At 42.4% G+C, this 18,131-nt stretch overlaps 1 protein-coding gene across 14 annotated transcripts in view; it reads left to right on the top strand.

Annotated features, from left to right (window-relative positions):
• LOC132384399 (mucin-5AC-like) overlaps window positions 1–18,131 on the top strand; it is a 192,931-nt gene that overhangs the window by 26,345 nt on the left and 148,455 nt on the right. For all 14 annotated transcript variants that reach the window (XR_009508871.1, XR_009508870.1, XR_009508869.1 and 11 more), the window contains 3 exons: window positions 8,423–8,552; window positions 8,873–8,949; window positions 17,641–17,802. Coding sequence is in view for 11 of the 14 variants with exons in the window: in XM_059955516.1 (XP_059811499.1) it covers window positions 8,423–8,552; window positions 8,873–8,949; window positions 17,641–17,802 (369 nt within the window). In the remaining 3 variants the exon portion in view is untranslated. The remainder of the gene's footprint in view (window positions 1–8,422; window positions 8,553–8,872; window positions 8,950–17,640; window positions 17,803–18,131) is intronic.

Genomic DNA, 18,131 nt, shown 5'->3' on the forward strand with positions numbered 1-18,131 from the left:
GTTTACACTTCGGAGGGACAAACTCCAAGATAGAGTACAAAGTAAATGGTAGGATACTTGGGAGTGTTGAGGAGCAGAGTGATCTGGGGGTACATGTCCACAGATCCTTGAAATTTGCCTCACAGGTAGATAGGGTAGTTAAGAAACTTGTTAAGTGTGAGCTTTCATAAGTTGAGGGATAGAGTTTAATAGACGCAATGTAATGATGCAGCTCTATAAAACTCTAGCTAGGCCACACTTAGAGTACTGTGTCCAGTTCTGGTCGCCTCAGTATAGGAAGGATGTGGAAGCATTGGAAAGGGTACAGAGGAGATTTACCAGGATGCTGCCTGGTTTAGAGAGTATGGATTATGATCACAGATTAAGGGAGCTAGGGCTTTACTCTTTGGAGAGAAGGAGGATGAGAGGAGACATGATAGAGGTGCACAAGATATTATGAGGAATAGACAGAGTGGACAACCAGTGCCTCTTCCCCAGAGCACCACTGCTCAATACAAGAGGACATGGCTTTAAGGTAAGTGAAGGAAAGTTCAAGGGGAATATTAGAGGAAGGTTTTTTCACTCAGAGAGTGGTTGGTGCGTGGAATGCACTGCCTGAAATCAGATATACTAGTGAAATTTAAGAGACTACTAGACAGGTATATGGAGGAATTTAAGGTGGAGGGTTATATGGGGGGGCAGTATTTAAGGGTCGGCACAGCATTGTGGGCCAGAGGACCTGTACTGTGATGTATTGTTCTTTGTTCTTTAAACAGCAGCCTGACAGACATATTGCTGTTGACCAAGTGATCTAAGGCCGAGTGTAGACCCATTGAGATTGTGTCCACTGGAGACCTATTGTGGTGATAGGCAAATTGCAGCAGGTCCAGGGCCTCGTTTAGGCTGGAGTTGATTCTGGCCATGACTAACCTCTCAAGGTAATTCATCACAGTAGATGTGACTGCTACTGGACGGTTGTTCAAATTTCAAAGAAAAACTTTCATCAAGTACATAGAGTGCCTTATAAAAATATTCAGTCCCCAACCCTTTGATCACATATGTGAATATTACAACCTGGGATTTTGATCAACTTAACTAAGAATTTTTATTTGTGAATCTCATGCTCCTTTTGCACAGTAGAGCCCAAACAACAGTTGTAAAGCATGAAAAATTAAAAATTTTAACACTGAAATGTCAGCAGTTCAAAAGCATTCATTCGCCTTTGCTCAGTGCTTAGTTGAACCACCTGTCACAGCTATTACAACCAGTAGTCTTTTTAGATAAGTCTCTATTAACTGTGACAATGTGACGGAGCAAGGTTTGTCCATTCCTCCTTGCAAATTTCCTCAAGCTGTGCCAGGTTAGTTGGGAGTGCTGGTGGACAGCAACCTTGACGTCTTGCCAGAGATGTTTGATCGGGTTAAGGTCAGGACTCTGACTGGGCCACTCAGGGACATCAATTGTCTTCATTTGAAGCCACTCCATGGTTTCTCAGGCAGTGTGATTTGGCTTGTTGTCCTGCTGAAAGATGAACTTCTCCCAGTTTAAGCTTTCTAGCAGAGGCTAGCAAGTTTTTATCCAGGATCTCTCTGTCTGTAGCAGCATTCATCTTCCCATCAATCCTGACCAGATTTCCAGTCTCTGCTGCTGAACATCATCTTCATAGCATGATGGGATGCCATACATTCCAGAACAGATGGGGTTACCTGGCTGATGCATAATATTAGATTTCTGCCTCATGTACAGAGTGTTGAGGCCAAAGAGTTCCACTTTAGTCTCATCCGAGCACAAGACCTTCTTCCACACCTTTACAGTTTCTTCTGTGTGACTCTTTGCAGTGTTTACAGGCAAGGATAAGCCTTTTTTTAGCCAGGTCTGCTTCTTTGCCTTTCTTCCATAAATACTTGTTTTGTGGAAGGCTCTAAAGATTGTGGAGCCATGAACTTCATCTCCAGTTGCAGCCACTGACTCCTGCAGCTCACTCAGAGTGACTGTTGTTGTCACAGTAGCCTCTCTTACAAGTGCCAGTCTTCTCTGGTGACTAAGTTTAGAGGGATCGCCTGACCTGGGCAGTGTGGCTGTGGTTTCGTATTTTTTCCACTGTTTCACAATGGACTAAACTGAATTCTGAGGAATGTTCAGTGCCTTTGAGATGGTCTTGTACCCTTCCCCAGATTTGTGCTTCGATGTTTTCACTTGTCTTGAATGCTCTTTAGTCTTCATTTTGGTTTGGTGTGTTGAAGATCTACCATACTGTTGGCCCTTACTGGGAGAGGGGGTATTTGTTCAGGTGATACTCCAATTTTCTACATCAGCAAATTGGGTGACTTGGTAAGGTAATATACAATATTGCACCTGAGAATAGTTAGCATAGTAATTGCAAAGGGGTGAATGCTTTTTCAGCCTCACAATTTTGGTTTTTAATTTTCAGCAAATTGTTGACCAGATTTGGAATTTTCTCCTGATTTGACATGATGCACACAGTTTTATAGATTAGCTCAAAATATCCTACTTTGATATATTATATATGAAAATAGTTTTGGGGATTGAATACTTTTTCAAAGCACCCAGAGGAGAGGGAGACGGGGAGACCAGAGGTGGAGGGTATAAGGGAGAGACCGTGGAGGGGGAGTTAGAAAGTGACCAAGGGAGACAGAGGTAGGGATGGTCTGAAGGGAGACTGAGATAGGCAGAGACCAAGGGGAGAGAGATAATGAGACACAGAGGGGAGAGGAAAGTAGGGAGAGACTGAGAAAAAACGAAGGTAGGGAGAGTGAGAAAAAATGAAGGTAGGGAGAGAGCAAGGCAGAAGGTAGTACGGAGACACGAGGAGAGAAGGAGGTAGACAGAGACCAAGGGGAGATGGATTTTGGCAGAGTGAGCGACAAATGAGTTGGGAAGAGCCTGAGGGGAGAGTGAGTCGGGGAGAGACCAAGGGGAGAATGAGATAAGGAGGGACCGAGGAGGGAATGAGGTAGGGAGAGAATGAGGGGTGGATGAGGTGGGGAGAAACCTGGTATAGAGGGAGTTACGGCGAGACCAAGGGATGAGTGAGATGGGAAGAGACCGAAGGAAGAGGGTGCAGGAAAAACTGAGCGGAGAGAGCGAGGATCTGAGGGGTGAGGGCGAGGCTGCGTGGGTCTGAGGGAAGAGGGCAGGATGGCGAGGGTCCAAGAGGAGAGGGCAAGGCGGCGAGGGATTACCGAGGGGGGAGTGCAAGGGAGAAAGGGAGCGAATGGAGTTGGATGAAGGGAGAGAATCAGATATCAGAGTGAGTGAGACTCTGAGGGGAGAGGGATGTAAGGAGAGACCAGGAGGAGAGGGAGGTGCCGAGAGACTGGGCGGAGAGGGAGTTGGCGAGAGTCCAAGGGGAGAGAGAGCTGGTGACGGTCCAAGGGGAGCTGGAGAGGTAGGGATGGACCAAAGGAAGATGGTGAGGCAGGGACAGTCCGAGTGGAGGGGAAGAGGTAGGGATTGACCAAAGAGAGAGGTTGAGGCAGGGAGGACTGAGGGGAGGTGGGAGATTTGGGCAAGGACTGATGGGAAGAGGGAGAGGTGGGGAAAGACTGAAGGGAAGAGGAGAAGTGGGAAGGACCAAGGGGGCGAGGCAGGGAAGGACCTCGGGGGTAGGTAAAGGAGACTCGGAGGGGAGAGGGACAGAACTACTTCTCCCAGAGAGTTGTGGGGGGTTTGGAATGCACTGCCTCTGAAGGCAGTGGAGGCTAATTCTCTGGATGCTTTGAAGAAGGAGCTAGATAGGTATCTTATGGATAGGGGAATCAAGGGATATGGGGACAAGGCAGGAGCCGGGTATTGATAGTAGATGATCAGCCATGATCTCAGAATGGCGGTGCAGGCTTGAAGGGCCGAATGGTCTACTTCTGCACCTATTGTCTATTGTCATACCATCAGGTTGGAGGGAACCCAGATGGAATATGAGTCGTTGCTCCTCCACCTTGAGGGTGGCCTCATTTTGGCACAAGATGTGCCTCCACCACATCTGATCTCAGGATGTGGTTTCCATTCCAGGGTATCAGAGATTTCCTCCTGCTTTAAAGAATGGGGTTTCCTTCCCTCGACTATTGATGTTTCTCTCAACCGTATCTCCTCGCTTTCCCATACATCTGCACTCACTCCATCTTTTCGACTGCCTCGTCCTCACCTGCCACCACTTCAGCCTCCGCATCCAACACATGATCCTCCACAATATCCTCAATCTCCAAAGGGACCTGACTGCTAAACATATCCTTTCCTCCCCCTGCCCACCACTGTCTGCAGGGATCACTCTCTCCATGATTCCCTTGTCCATATGTCCCTCTCCACTAATCTCCCTCCAGGCACCTATTCCTGCACCTGCTCATTCACCTCCTCACTCACCTCCATTGAGGGACCCAAACACTCCTTCCAGGTGAGGCATCACTTCACTGAATCTGCCGGGGCCGTCTACTGTTCCCAATGTGGCCTCCTCTACATTGGTGAGATTCATCGTAAACTGGGGTCTGCTTCTCAAGCACCTCCACACCATTTGCCATAAATGGGATTTCCTGATGGTCAACTATTTTAATTTTAATTTTCATTCCCTTTCCGACATTGTTGATCTTTTGCCTCCTCTTGTACCAAGGTGAACCCTCAAAGTTGAGGAACAAGATTTTATATTTCTTCTGGGTAGGCTGCAATGTGATGTTACAAATACCGATTTTTCCTTCTGGTAAATAAAATTTTCCTCCCCACCTTCCTCCATTACCCATTCTGACCTTTCATTTCTTCACACCTATTACTTCCCCCTGGATCCCCTCCTCCTCCTTCCCTTTCCTATTGTCCACTCTCCTCCCTGATCAGATTCTTTCTTCTCCTGCCCTTGACCTCTCCCACCCACTTGGCTTCACCTATCACCTTCCAGTTAGCCTCTCTCCCCTGCACACCCCCCCCCCCCCCCACACCCAGCTTTTAGCTCCGGCACCTCCTCCCTTCCCTCTCTGTTCTGAAGAAGGGTTTCGGTGTGAATCATCAACTATTTACTCTTTTCCATAGATGCTGTCTGACCTGCTGAGTTCCATTTTTGTGTGTGATGCTTTGGATTTCCAACATAGGCAGATTTTCACGTTTGTTATAATAATATAAAAGTATGATGAAAATTAATTTAATTTCAACTTTAATCTTCGATACATCTGCTTTTGAAAGTGTCCTCGATGGTGGGGATGATAAATCCCATGATGGATTTGGCTGAGTTTACAACCCTCGGCAGCTTTTTCTGATCCTGTGCCCCTCCAGACCAAATGGTCATACAACCAGTCACAAACCTCTCCACGATACATCTCTAGAAATTTACCAGAATCTTTGGTAACAAGGCAAATCTTCTCAAATTCCTCATGAGGTATCGCTTCTGGTGTGCCTTCTTCATGGTTGTGTGAATGCACAGGGCCTAAAATAGATATTCAGAGAGTTGACAGCTTCCTTCCACTCAACCCCTCCCAACCCGGTCCACATTATTTACATCCACTGACCCATTCAAGAAGCTACCGAGTGAGTGTTATAGAGTAGATGGTCAAGATGGTGTCTGGGGAATGCTGTACAATAAATGGTCAAGACGGCGTCTGTGGAGTGTTGTATAATAAATGGTCAAGATGGTGCCTGGTAGTGTTGTATGATTGATGGTCAAGATGGTGTCTGGGGAATGTTCTACGATCGATGGTCAAGATGGTGTTCGGGGAGTGTTGTTCAATCGATGGTCAAGATGGTGTCTGGGGAGTGTTGTACAATAGACAGCCAAGATGGTGTCTGGGGAGTGTTGTATAATAGCTGGTCGAGATGTTGACTGGGGAGTGTTGTACACTAGATGGCCAAGATGGTGTCTGGGGAGTGTTGTATAATAGCTGGTCGAGATGGTGTCTGGGGAGTGTTGTACAATAGACGGCCAAGATGGTGTCTGGGGAGTGTTGTATAATAGCTGGTCGAGATGGTGTCTGGGGAGTGTTGTACAATAGATGGCCAAGATGGTGTCTGGGGAGTGTTGTACAATAGACAGTCAAGATGGTGTCTGGGTAGTGTTGTACAATCGATGATCAAGATGGTGTCTGGGGAGTGTTGTACAATAGATGGTTAAGATGGTGTCTGGGGAGTGTTGTACAATAGACGGCCAAGATGGTGTCTGGGGAGTGTTGTATAATAGCTGGTCGAGATGGTGTCTGGGGAGTGTTGTACAATAGATGGTCAAGATGGTGTCTGGGGAGTGTTGTACAATAGATGGTCAAGATGGCATCTGGGGGAGGGTTGTACAATAGACAGTCAAGATGGTGTCTGGGTAGTGTTGTACGATCGATGATCAAGATGGTGTCGGGGGAGTGTTGAACAATAGATGGTCAAGATGATGTCTGGGGAGTGTTGTACAATGAATGGTCAAGATGGCATCTGGGGAGTGTTGTACAATAGATGGTCAAGATGGTGTCTGGGGAGTGTTGTACAATAGACGGCCAAGATGGCATCTGGGGGAGGGTTGTACAATAGACAGTCAAGATGGTGTCTGGGTAGTGTTGTACGATCGATGATCAAGATGGTGTCTGGGGAGTGTTGTACAATGAATGGTCAAGATGGCATCTGGGGAGTGTTGTACAATAGATGGTCAAGATGTTGTCTGGGGAGTGTTGTACAATCAATGGTCAAGATGGTGTCTGGGGGAGGGTTGTACGGTGGATGGTCAAGGTGGCACCCAGCTGCGATCTCTGGCAAGATCGTTCCTCAGGTTTAGTTGTTATCAGTTCATAGGAATGGTTTTAGGGACAGAGTGGAAGTCATGGATTAAGTTAATGTTTAGGGACAGGGTTGTGATGAATTGGAGGTCAGGACTCCACTCCACATTTGAAAGCTAGCGACGTGGATGGTGAGAAGTGTCATCTTGAGGCCATCTTTTGAAGATGTCCTCGATGGTGGGGAGGCCAGTGACCATGTTGGAGCTGATTGAGTTTACAACCCTCAGCAGCTTTTTTTCAATCTTGTGCTTTGCTATCTCCATATCAGTGGGTGATGCAACCAGTTACAATGCTCTCCACAGTACATCTATAGAAATCTGCTGTGTCTTCAGTTATAATTTATTATTATAAACTAATTATTAGATTATTAAAAATACAAATGATTAGAATATTAGAATTACTGTGGTAATGAGAAGTACAGACAGACTTAGTTTACCCATCTTGCTGCTTCAGTAAAGACTCCACCCCGGACATTCTCTGATCTCCCTCTCCCATTAGGCAGTATATACACAAGTCTGAAAGCACGTACCACCAGGCTTAAGGCCAGCTTCTACCCCCACTGTCATCAGACTCTTGAACAGACATCTTGTACGATAAGAGGATCTGTCCTGGGACCAGCGTGTAAAGAAGGCATGTCAGCTCCTCTACTTTTTGAGAGTTTGTGCAATTTCAGTATGCCGCCTTAAAGTTTCACCAACATCTATGCAAGTGTGGTGAACAGTAGTTCTGCCTGGTATGGAAACGCCAATGCCCAAGATCAGAACAGTAGTGGATACAGCCCAGTCTATCACAGGAAAAGCTCTCCCCACCATTAAACACATCTACAAGCAGCATCCATCATCAAGGACCCCACCATCCAGTCCATGCTCTCTTCTCACTGTTGCCATCGGGAAGGATGTACAGGAGCCTTAAGTCCTACATTACCCTTCAAATCATCAGGCTCCTGACCCAGAGTGGAAAAATTAACTTCATATCTGAGTGTTTCTTAAATGCCCCTAATGTATCTGTCTCTATCACCACTTACCTTTCTCTGTGTTTATAAAAAAAACCCTCTGAAATCCACCCTATACTTTACTCCATTCATCATAAAATTATGGTCCATGGTATTAGCCACCTCCACCTTGAGGGAAAAGGTCTCTGGCTGTCTACTCGATCTATGCCTCTTACCATCTTATTGACCCCTATCAAGTCACCTCTCATCCTCCGTCACTACAAAGGTAAAAGCCCGAGCTCACTTGGTCAATTATCGTAAGATATTAATCCAGGCAGCATCCTGGTAAATCTCCTTCACTCACTCTCTGCAACTTCCATCTCCCCCCTATAATGAGATGAAGGGGAATGGAGGGGTAGGAGGGGAAAGACTGGATAAAGAGGGAAGAACAAAGATGAGTGGAAGGAGAGAGGATAGGAGGCAATAGGTGGAAAGAGCAGCATCTGTCATTGTGGGTGTCCCCACACATCAAGGACTGTAGTAGTTCAAGAAGTTAGCTCATCACCACCTTCTCAAGGGCAACTTTGGTGGGGCAGTTAAACACTAGCTCAGCCTCTGAAACTCACATCCCTTCGAGGATTAAAAATAATTATTAATGCCCAGTGGTTGCTGAGGGTGAAAGTGCAGATGGGAGTTGTGGTTGGCAGAGAAAGAGGTTGGGGAACGTGAGCTGTACATTAACACTGAACATCGTTCTGTCCCTCAGTCACAGACTCTGCACTCGGTGATCCGTGTGTAACCCACACCATCCTGGATCAGCCCTGGAGGAGCACAGATTGTTCCAACACTGAGTGTACCGGTGGAAATCTTGAAGTGGGATGGTACAGATTTAACAGGTAAAGTGAGGAGATAATCACTGAGAAACTGGACACAGAAGGGGAATGTAAACAGGGGAACAAGGGGTCTGTGAATTGCAAATGAAGGGGGACCGGGAACATTAGTGTCTACACTGAGATGGGGAGTAAATACAGGGAGAGCAGGAGATCCCACATTCTCAGGGAAGAGACAAGAGGGATGTACAACAAAGAGGGAATTCCCAGGAATGGGGGTTATTGACCAGAGACAGGATACGGACAGGGTGAGTGTAATTTCCCGTGTCTCTCTGAGTGAATAAACTCCCTCAGATCAGGGACTGACTCTCTGATTGTTGTTTCAGTCCTGGAGGATGGAAGATTCCCGAGACGGTCGTTCCACTGTATCGCTGCTCAGGGGAGCTACCAGGCTGGTTACACGGTAGGGTCGGAGTTTACATCAGTGCGGCTCGGTTATTTACAGAGAGGGTCAGACTGATGACCCAGATCCCTTCAGATACAAACACAGAACTCAACCTCCCTGAGAGGACTTCCCACAGTTACCCAGACCGCACTCCGGACCTGTATCCTCGTGGAGTTTGGTGGAGGAGCTCCATCTTCCTTGAGATTCCCAGGAGTTGGGCTGTGGTTCCATGGATTCAGAGCTGGTGAATTCTCTGAATGTCGGTGAAATTTTTACAGTGGCTCAGTCTGGGCTTTGCATCTAAATCCAAGGTGGGTCACGTCAGGGGTGTGGCTTCAGCAGCTCTCAGTCACATCAGGGGTGGGCCTTCACCAGCTGTGAGTCATATTGGGGGTTGGGCTTACCAGATGTCAGTTACATCATGGGTGGGACTTCACCAGCTGTCATTCACATTAGGGGTTCGGCTTCACCAGTTGTCAGACGCATCAGGGTTGGGAGCCCCAGATGCCAGTCACATCAGGAGTGGGATGGCAGCATCTGCCAGCCATAGCTGGATCTGTATCTCTTTAGAATAGGGGTGTCATATTCATTTTAGGTCAAGGGCTAGATTGGGCAAAATGTGACTTCATGTGGGTCAAATCAGTTGTGCACGCATGTGTACTCCCACAGCCTTCGTTGCCTTCGTTTTTTCAACCTGCTCTCATGTGTCTGTCTCTGCTATAACTACAAACTGTCTCACTTTACAAATTTTGTTTCTTATGAAGAAGATTGGCTAGCAAGCATTATGTCTATGATTGGGATTAATTTACAGTCGTAGGCTACAAGAAAGTTGTGAGGAGAGAGAGAAAAAATGATGCTATTTTGGCTATGATTGTTTTGGGAGCCATACCATGTCCATTTGAAATCGAACATTAACAGACACAAATGTAGACCTAAGGAAACAAATTGTAAATGTAGGCTACACAACTGCACCTGATTTTTATTAGCCTGCTTCCAGCAATCAAACTCAGCCAATGAACACATTTAGCCTCTAATTTTCATTGAAGTGATCATATTTACAATAATAGAAAATGAATGAATAACAATATTATGACACTCTATTTCATAATGCATATGGAGAAAAATCTGAGTAAATACGAGAGAGCTTATCTTTAATCACAGGCTCTATGAACCACTTTAAATTGTGAAAGAGAGTGATGTGCACATAACGAAGAGGTGAGAACAACTTTAAAAATTTCATTCCAAGTATCCTCATCAATTGAAATCTGTAGGTCTTGTTCCCAGAGATTTTTAATTTTGTCTAACAGAATGTTTCTGATTGACAACAACATACTATAAATATTAGAAATAGATCCATTATGAAAAGGTTTATAGTATGTTGTTGGCAATCAGTAACATTCTCTCGTTTTTACTCAGATTTTTCTCCATATTGTAGTAGGTGTAATGTCGAAGAGGCCAAATTCATATCTTTTGGTCCTGCCTGCGACTTGATAAATTTTGGAAAGAAGTGTTTCAAACTTTCTTGGGAGCTTTTTAAAGTAGACTTTAAACCCAAACCTCTGACTGCCTTGTTTGTCATTGTTGGAGGAAATAATTTTATTCTTACGCCGAATGATTTGCATATTTTTGCTTTTATTTCTCTTTTAGCCAGAAGAATTTTGTTGCTTAAACGGAAAGATGCTGTTCTGCCTACCCATGCCCATTGGTTGATTGATGTTATGTCATGTTTAAATTTAGAGAAGATTAGGTTTTTTAGTTTTGTACCTAGACAAGATGTTTTCACATAATGGGGAACTTTCTGGAGCTACTTTCACAATCTTTGACTTGTTCATCAATCTTTGGATCAATTAGATTCTTATGTGGACAGTTAGGAAATGTATGAAGTTAAGAATGCAAGAAGTCTCTAATTTGTAAATATCTAAAAAATTGAGCTTTACGAAGATTATATTTAATCGATAGTTGATCAAATGAGGAAAACTATCTCCAACAAACATATCCTGAGAACTTTTAATGCCTAGTCTATTCCACTCTTTAAAAGGTACATCAGTCAAAGATGGTTTAAAAAAATAATTAGAAAAAATGGGACTAGGGAGCGAAAAACCAAATAACCCAAAGAAGTTTCTAAATTGTAACCAAATCCTCAAAGAATGTCTAACTACATAATTATCAGTTAAATTACTTAAGTATAGAGGAATTGAAGAACCAAGAAGAGAAATTATAGAAAACTTATTAACAGAATTAATTTCTGAGGAAACCCAGACCGGACAGTCTTCACGATTAATATAACCAAAACATAAAGTACCATATGTTGACTGCCCAGTAGTAAAACCTAAAATTGGATAGGGCTAACCCCCCTTTTTTTTGTTTTCTGAAGATGAACTTTGTTTGATCGGGGGGCTTTATTCTTCCATAAGTAAGAAAATATGATTGAATCTAGAGAGTCCAAAAAGGATTTAGGAATAAAAAACAGGTAGGGCTTGAAATAAATATTCATTTAAGTAGAATTGATACTTCCAATCAGTGATAAAGAAAGGGGAGACCAGTTTGATAGTACCTCCATAACATACTCCAAAAGAGTGATAGTTTCTTTAAAAAGAGATTTATAATTACTAATAATTGATATACCCAAATAAGTAAATTTATTTCTTACAATTTTCAAAGGAAGGTCAGAGTTGATTGATACCAAATTATGCAAAGAAAAAAGTTCACTCTGATAAAGATTAAGTTCAAATCATGAGAACTGACTAATTTCAGAAAGTAAAGGAAGTACTGAGGGTAGAGAGGACTCCACTTTAGAGATGTAGAGCAAAATGTCATCAGCATAAAGCGACATCTTATGAGAGATATCTCTCCTTAAAATACCCGAGATGTCAACGGATTCACAAAATGTGATGGCTTAAAGGCTTTTAGTGAAATCAAAAAGCAAGGACTCAAAGGGCATCCTTTTCTTGTTCCACGTTGGAGACTAAATGGTTTAGAACTCTGAGAGTTAGTAAGAACCTGTGCAGTGGGAGATAAGTAAAGTAATTTAATCCATTGAATAAAATTGGACTCAAAGTTAAATTTTTCTAATATTTTAAATAAATAATTCCATTCAACCCAGTCAAAGGCTTTCTCAGCATCTAAAGAAATCACGAATTCTGAAGTTTCTTTAGAGGGAAAATAAATAACAGTCAGTAAATGATGAATGTTAAAATGAGAATAACAATTTTTGATAAATCTGGTCCGATCAGTAGAGATAATAGAAGACAGAATGTTTTCCATCCTGTGACCCAAAAGTTTAGATAAAACTTTAGCGTCGACATTAAGTAAAGAAATAGGTCTGTAGGAAGAGCAACCAGATGGATCTTTATTCTTTTTGAGAACAAGCAAAATAGAGGTGTCGTAAAAGGATTGTGGCAACCTGCCTCATTTAAAAGAGTCAAAGAACAGAAAGTAAGTGAGGAATAAGCAAAAGAGCAAAAGCCTTCTAAAGCTCTCCCGACAATCCGTCAAGACTGGGAGCCTTCCCGAATCTCAGAGAATGGACAACCCAGGCAACTTCCTCAGTAGAGAAAGGTTGATCTAACCATTTTCAATTAACCTCAGAAAGTGAGGGAATGTTTAAACAATCTAGAATATCATTCATAGTAAAATTAGCTTTAGGGGAATCTGAGCTATACAGTTTAGAGTAAAATTCTCTAAACGTATTGTTTATTTCTAATTGATCAGAAGTTATTTCACCACTTGCTTTGGAAATTTTCTTAATTTGATGTTCAACTATTGAAGTTGATTAAGTTGATTAGCCAAAAGATTGCCCATTTTATCACTATGAACATAAAATTGACTTTTATCTTTTAAAAGTTGAGTTTCAACAGGGTGAGTTAAGAGCAGATCATATTTAGTTTTAACTTCAACATGTCTTTCATTTAAGTCGGGATCCAGATCGGAAGCATATTTTTGATCTAAATTTTTCAGCTGATTGCCTAAATCAGTTCCCTCCTTTTTAGCTTTTTTTCTTAATACTTGCTTTATAGGAAATAATTTGGTCTCTAATATAAGCCTTGAAAGCATCTGAAATAATAAGGCGAGAGGTGCGTATTCTCTTCAAAGGAAAAAGTAAACTGACTCTCTGAAGTTCTTTTGAAAACCTTATCTGATAGTAAAATTTGATTAAAATGCCAAAATCTGTTTGATTGAGAAACACCCAGAAGATTTAAAGATAAAAAGTCAGCGGCATGGTCTGAAACAGCAATTTCTTTATATTCACAGGATCGAACAGAGGGAACAAATGTGTATCGACAAAAAAATAATCCTTTTGATGACAAATGACTATAGACAAAAAATATTCAATCCTGGAATAGGTATAATGATCATGAGAAAAAGGGAATATTTTCTACTTGTTGGGTGTAAAAAAAACACCGAACGTCAATAATATCACATTTCATTAGAAAAGATTGGATAAAGCAGGCAGATCTACTAGCATTTAATCTTTTCAATGGGGAATGCTCTAAAACAGGATCAAGATGGCAATTAATGTCAGATCCCAAGACTAAAGAGTACTAACTTAAATCTGGTAAAAAAGAAAAAAAAGTTCAAAAAAGCTGGGATCATCTATATTCGGAGCATAGAGATTAGCAAAAACCATTAATTTGTTATCTAATTTCCCTGAGACGATAACGAACCACCCATTAGGGTCAGACATTACATCATGTTAAACAAAGGCAACTGAATTATCAATCAAAATCGAAGTACCTCTGGCCTTGGCTTGAAAGGAAGAATGAAAAGTTAGACCATTCCAACATTTGAACAAACACCCACAGTCAGATCTGTGAACATGTGTTTCTTGTAAAAAAAAATTGAGGCATTCAATTTCTTAATATGGGTTAAAATCTTATTGCATTTCACAGGGTGGTTTAAACCTATCACATTTAAACTAAGTAAATTAATATTGTGTACAATTTAAATATGTTTAAAACAGAGATTAAACATATAAGCCACTGGAATATACAAAAATCCAAACCTTAAAATTCAAAATTCTTAACCAAGCAATAGATTTTTTAATATATTTTTAAAATTCAATTTTTAAGATAATTACATAGAATGAATAGAATAATAGAGTATAATATCAGTCCTCCCCCATTCCCTTAATCCTTCCCCCCTTAACATCCCTATCTTAAAAAAAAGCAATAGATGAGGCGGGGATAACCAAACAGCTGAGAAAAAGGAAAAAGAAAGAAAACAGCCCACTCCCGCCCTCCTCCTTCCAAACAAAAAAATCTCCCAAGAGAGGACGAAAGCTAATCTACTGATGGATCCCACCCACAGCATCCTACTGGCAGAGCTCCAAGAGAAGAAAATATTAGTATGGAATGAATTCCAACCTAGACTAAATAACCTTCAAAAGAATTTTAAAGAATCAAAACATAGTGTTTGCAAAGAATAATTTCAAAGAAAACTTACTGAAGTTAAGTCTATTAATTTTCTAAACAGAAAAGATAAAAATAGGAGAAGAAAAAGGATTGTTTATGAAAGTATATTGAATGGACAAAAGAATTATTCGAAGAAAGAAGTAATAAACAAATAAACTGCAAAATTGCAACAAGTTGATCAGTCAAATGGAGGGAACAAGGTTATATGAAGCATAATTAAACAGTTAAACTGGAGTTGATAGACTAAATAATATTCAAAAGAGCTGAAGAAGAGTTCAAAACATTATGTTGAAAAAAAATTAACTCAGCAAAGAGAATACGATAAGAACAGAAACTAATTATGAGAGTATACGAGAATAGAAGAGAAAATTGTTCAAAATAAAGACGTACTAAACCATTAGACTACAAAATTCCAACAACAAAGAATCGGTCAAGCTAAGGAAACGTAGTTTATATGGTACGGTATAAAACAATTAATTTTCTGGACTTGATTCGGCCGGAAGAAAATCGTGCACTTCCTCAGTCGAAAGAAACCACTTAGGAGATCCATTTTTCAAAATAATCCTGAGGCGAGCGGGGTAATTTAGTGAAGCTTTATAGCCTTTGTTATATAACTCCACCATGATTTTTTTATATTTAATATGCTCAGTTAATAACTCGGGCGAATAATCTTCGACCAACCATATAAACTTCAAAGTTAATCATACCTAACCAACGAGATTGGCGAATTATAGTAACCTTTGTTTGGAAGTCACGAATAGCAATTATCACAGGTCGAGGTTTTTGTTGAGAGGAGGATCTAAACACTGGGACTCAGTGTTATTCTTGGTGGAATATCCAAAACATCAGAAAACAATCGAGCCAACAGCTTTGCAAACAATACTGAAAGTTGATTGCCTTCGACCACTCAGGAAGACCTAAAATTTGTAAATTGTTCCTCCATGATCTATTCTCCAAGGCAACAATCTTTTGTCTTAGAGATTCAACAATTTGTGATTGTTTATCTCTGAACTTTTCCAGCTCATCTGTCTTAGTATCCAGTCTCGTTAAAGCACCTTCATGTTCGTGAATCTGAGTAGTATGTTCCTGTAAAGTGTTTTGAATAGCCTGCAGCAGAATCTCCATTCGTTTAAGCTCTGTGGTAACTTTTAAACACACATCCGAAAGTTGTTCAGATGTTTCACTCTGAGCTTTCCGAATTAGCTCCGCAATAACCTCCATAGTCAAGGAAGGATCCTCTTCTTTTTTTTCCTGAAGTTTTAGCACGAGTCATCATAATACTCCAAGAGTAAATTTTCAAAGCAGATTGGATTCAGTAATTTAAAAGAATGGAGCTATTCGAGAAACACATCTACTCCATGCAATGCCAGCAGGAGGAGTCCCTGCCACAGTATTTCTTGACAAGCTGTTATCACCAAAAGCCTGTCTCTTCTCAGGGCACACCAGCTCAGCCACCGTGAGCATGCATGTTTTGATGCATTCCCCCTCTGAGTATGGCTTTGACGCAGCAGCTATTTTGTTGGCAATAATATAGCTGGCCTTGACAGCTCCATCAACCTTTGGTGAACACTGATTGCAGTTTTTGCAGAGCTGCTTCAAGCTCATTTACCTATTGCGTTCTGAGTCGTCCTGCATGCCTGTCATACTTTTCACCGTGTGATGTCTCATAGTGTCGTTTGATATCGTACTTTTTTGCCACAGCCATTTGTTGCCAGCATATCAACAACACAGGTTTGCCGTTGACCTCACAGAAGAAAAAAATGATCTTTGCAGTTATCATTGAATATCTGGCCTTCAATGTCAACTTTTCTTTGCTTGGAAAACATTTTGAACCACAGCAGCAAACAGTCTCAACCTTGCTACAGGTGTTACTTCCCTGAGTACTCTGTGTGGAACTTGATCTCCCTGAGAAGTCACTCCACAGTCGCTCAGACCACTATGGTCCTGTATCATCATGGAGTCTGCTTCCTGGAGTTGGGTTACAGAACTGATCTGCCACTGACCCCATTCTCGATACAACCTGGAGGAGTTTCAATGACTGCAGACTCATTTCAGTGGTGGTGCAGTCTCCAGGGAATCTGCAGACATATCTTTCACCAAGTAGTGGGATAAATTAATTGTTGCCATGGTAACATAGTGGTTAGCGCGTAGCTATTACAGCTCAGCGTGTCGGAGTCCAGAGTTCATATACATACCTGTAGATTAATTGGTCATTTTAAAATGTCCGTGATACAGTTAGGGTTAATCAGGGTTGAGGAGGGTTGCTGGTGTTAATTGGTCTTTGAAAATTGTCCCATGATGAGGTTTGGGTTAATCAGGATTCTTGAGGGTTACTGGGTTGGTGAGGCTCGAAGGGTTGGAAGCACTTACTCCGCACTTTATCCCAGATAGATAAATAAATTAATGTTACTAAACATTCAGTTCAATTGTGGGGAAAACATCGGGGAATAAGGATAAAACTGGAAACTACAGACAGTATGTCTTAGGTCAGTGATTGGGAAGCTAGTGGAGACGATTCTTTAGGATTCGACATGATCATTTGGAAGGTTGTGAGTAAACTTGGGACAGTGAACATTTCTTTCTGCAGGGCAAGTCATGACTTACTGACTTTATTGAGTTTGCTGAGGGGTTGACAGAGGTGATTGATGAAGGTAGAACTGTGGATGTTGTCTTCATGGATTTTACACCATGAGTTCATCAGACAAAGGTGGAGAATTAGACCACTTGGCCCATTGAGTCTGCAACATCATTTTATCATGGCCGATTTACTATCCGTCTCAGTCCCATTCTCATGCCTTCCCCTCATACCCTTTGACGCCCTCATGATTGAAGAACCTATCCACCTCAGCTTCAAATATACCCAATGAAGCGGCCTCCACAGCCATTTGTGGCAATGAATTCCACCGATTCACCACCCTCTAGCTGAAGAAATTCCTCATCATCTCTCTGCTAAAGGGAGGTTCTTGTGTTGAGAGGCTGTGCCCGCTGGTCCCAGACTCCCTCAACATAGGAAACATCCTCTCCATTTCCACTGTATCCAGACCTTTCAATATTGGATTGGTTTCAATGAGATCCCCCAGACGTTTGACAAGGTCCCTCATGGGAGGCTCATTCAGAAGATGAAGGTGCTGGTGTGGGAAGGGTGGAGTGGAGAGGGAGAGGGCAGCAGCTCAGTGCTGACTGAGGCCGGACCGGACCGTGGGTTGTGAACCACTGATTTACAGTGGGTCCTGATTCACATTCCCCGCTGTACTGTGGGACCGGGTACATTTTACAGTGTTTATAAATCTCATTCCAGGTTCCCACCCCAACGTGGGAGAGGGGGAGGTGACCAGGACCATCTGCTTCACTGCAAAAAAAAACATCTGTTACTGGAAACGGCAGATCAGGGTGAAAAACTGCTCCGGTTACTTTGTATATCGACTGAAGCCGACCTGGAATACTGCTGTGTACTGTACAGGTAGGTCACCGTTCCCCAGTGACACTGCAGTGTGGTAGTTGTGGGGAAATTCTGGGACGTCCTGAGTCACCAACACACACCACAGGCTGAGTTTTCCAGTTGGCTGCCCTGCCCGTGGTCTGTGATCAACTTTCCCGTATCCCCCTTCACACCGGGGTCAGAATGAAACTGCCCAGACTGACCTGTGACAGAGATCATAGAACACAGAACAGTACAGCACAGCACAGGCCCTTCGGCCCACAATGCTGTGTCAGCTGCCGGGAGAGAGTCTACCCATTCCCTGGAGTGAGGGAGGGTGAGACTGGCAGGAAAGGGAGGGAGCAGTGGTG

The sequence above is a fragment of the Hypanus sabinus genome, chromosome 32, assembly GCF_030144855.1.
Source record: "Hypanus sabinus isolate sHypSab1 chromosome 32, sHypSab1.hap1, whole genome shotgun sequence".
NCBI lineage: Eukaryota > Metazoa > Chordata > Chondrichthyes > Myliobatiformes > Dasyatidae > Hypanus > Hypanus sabinus.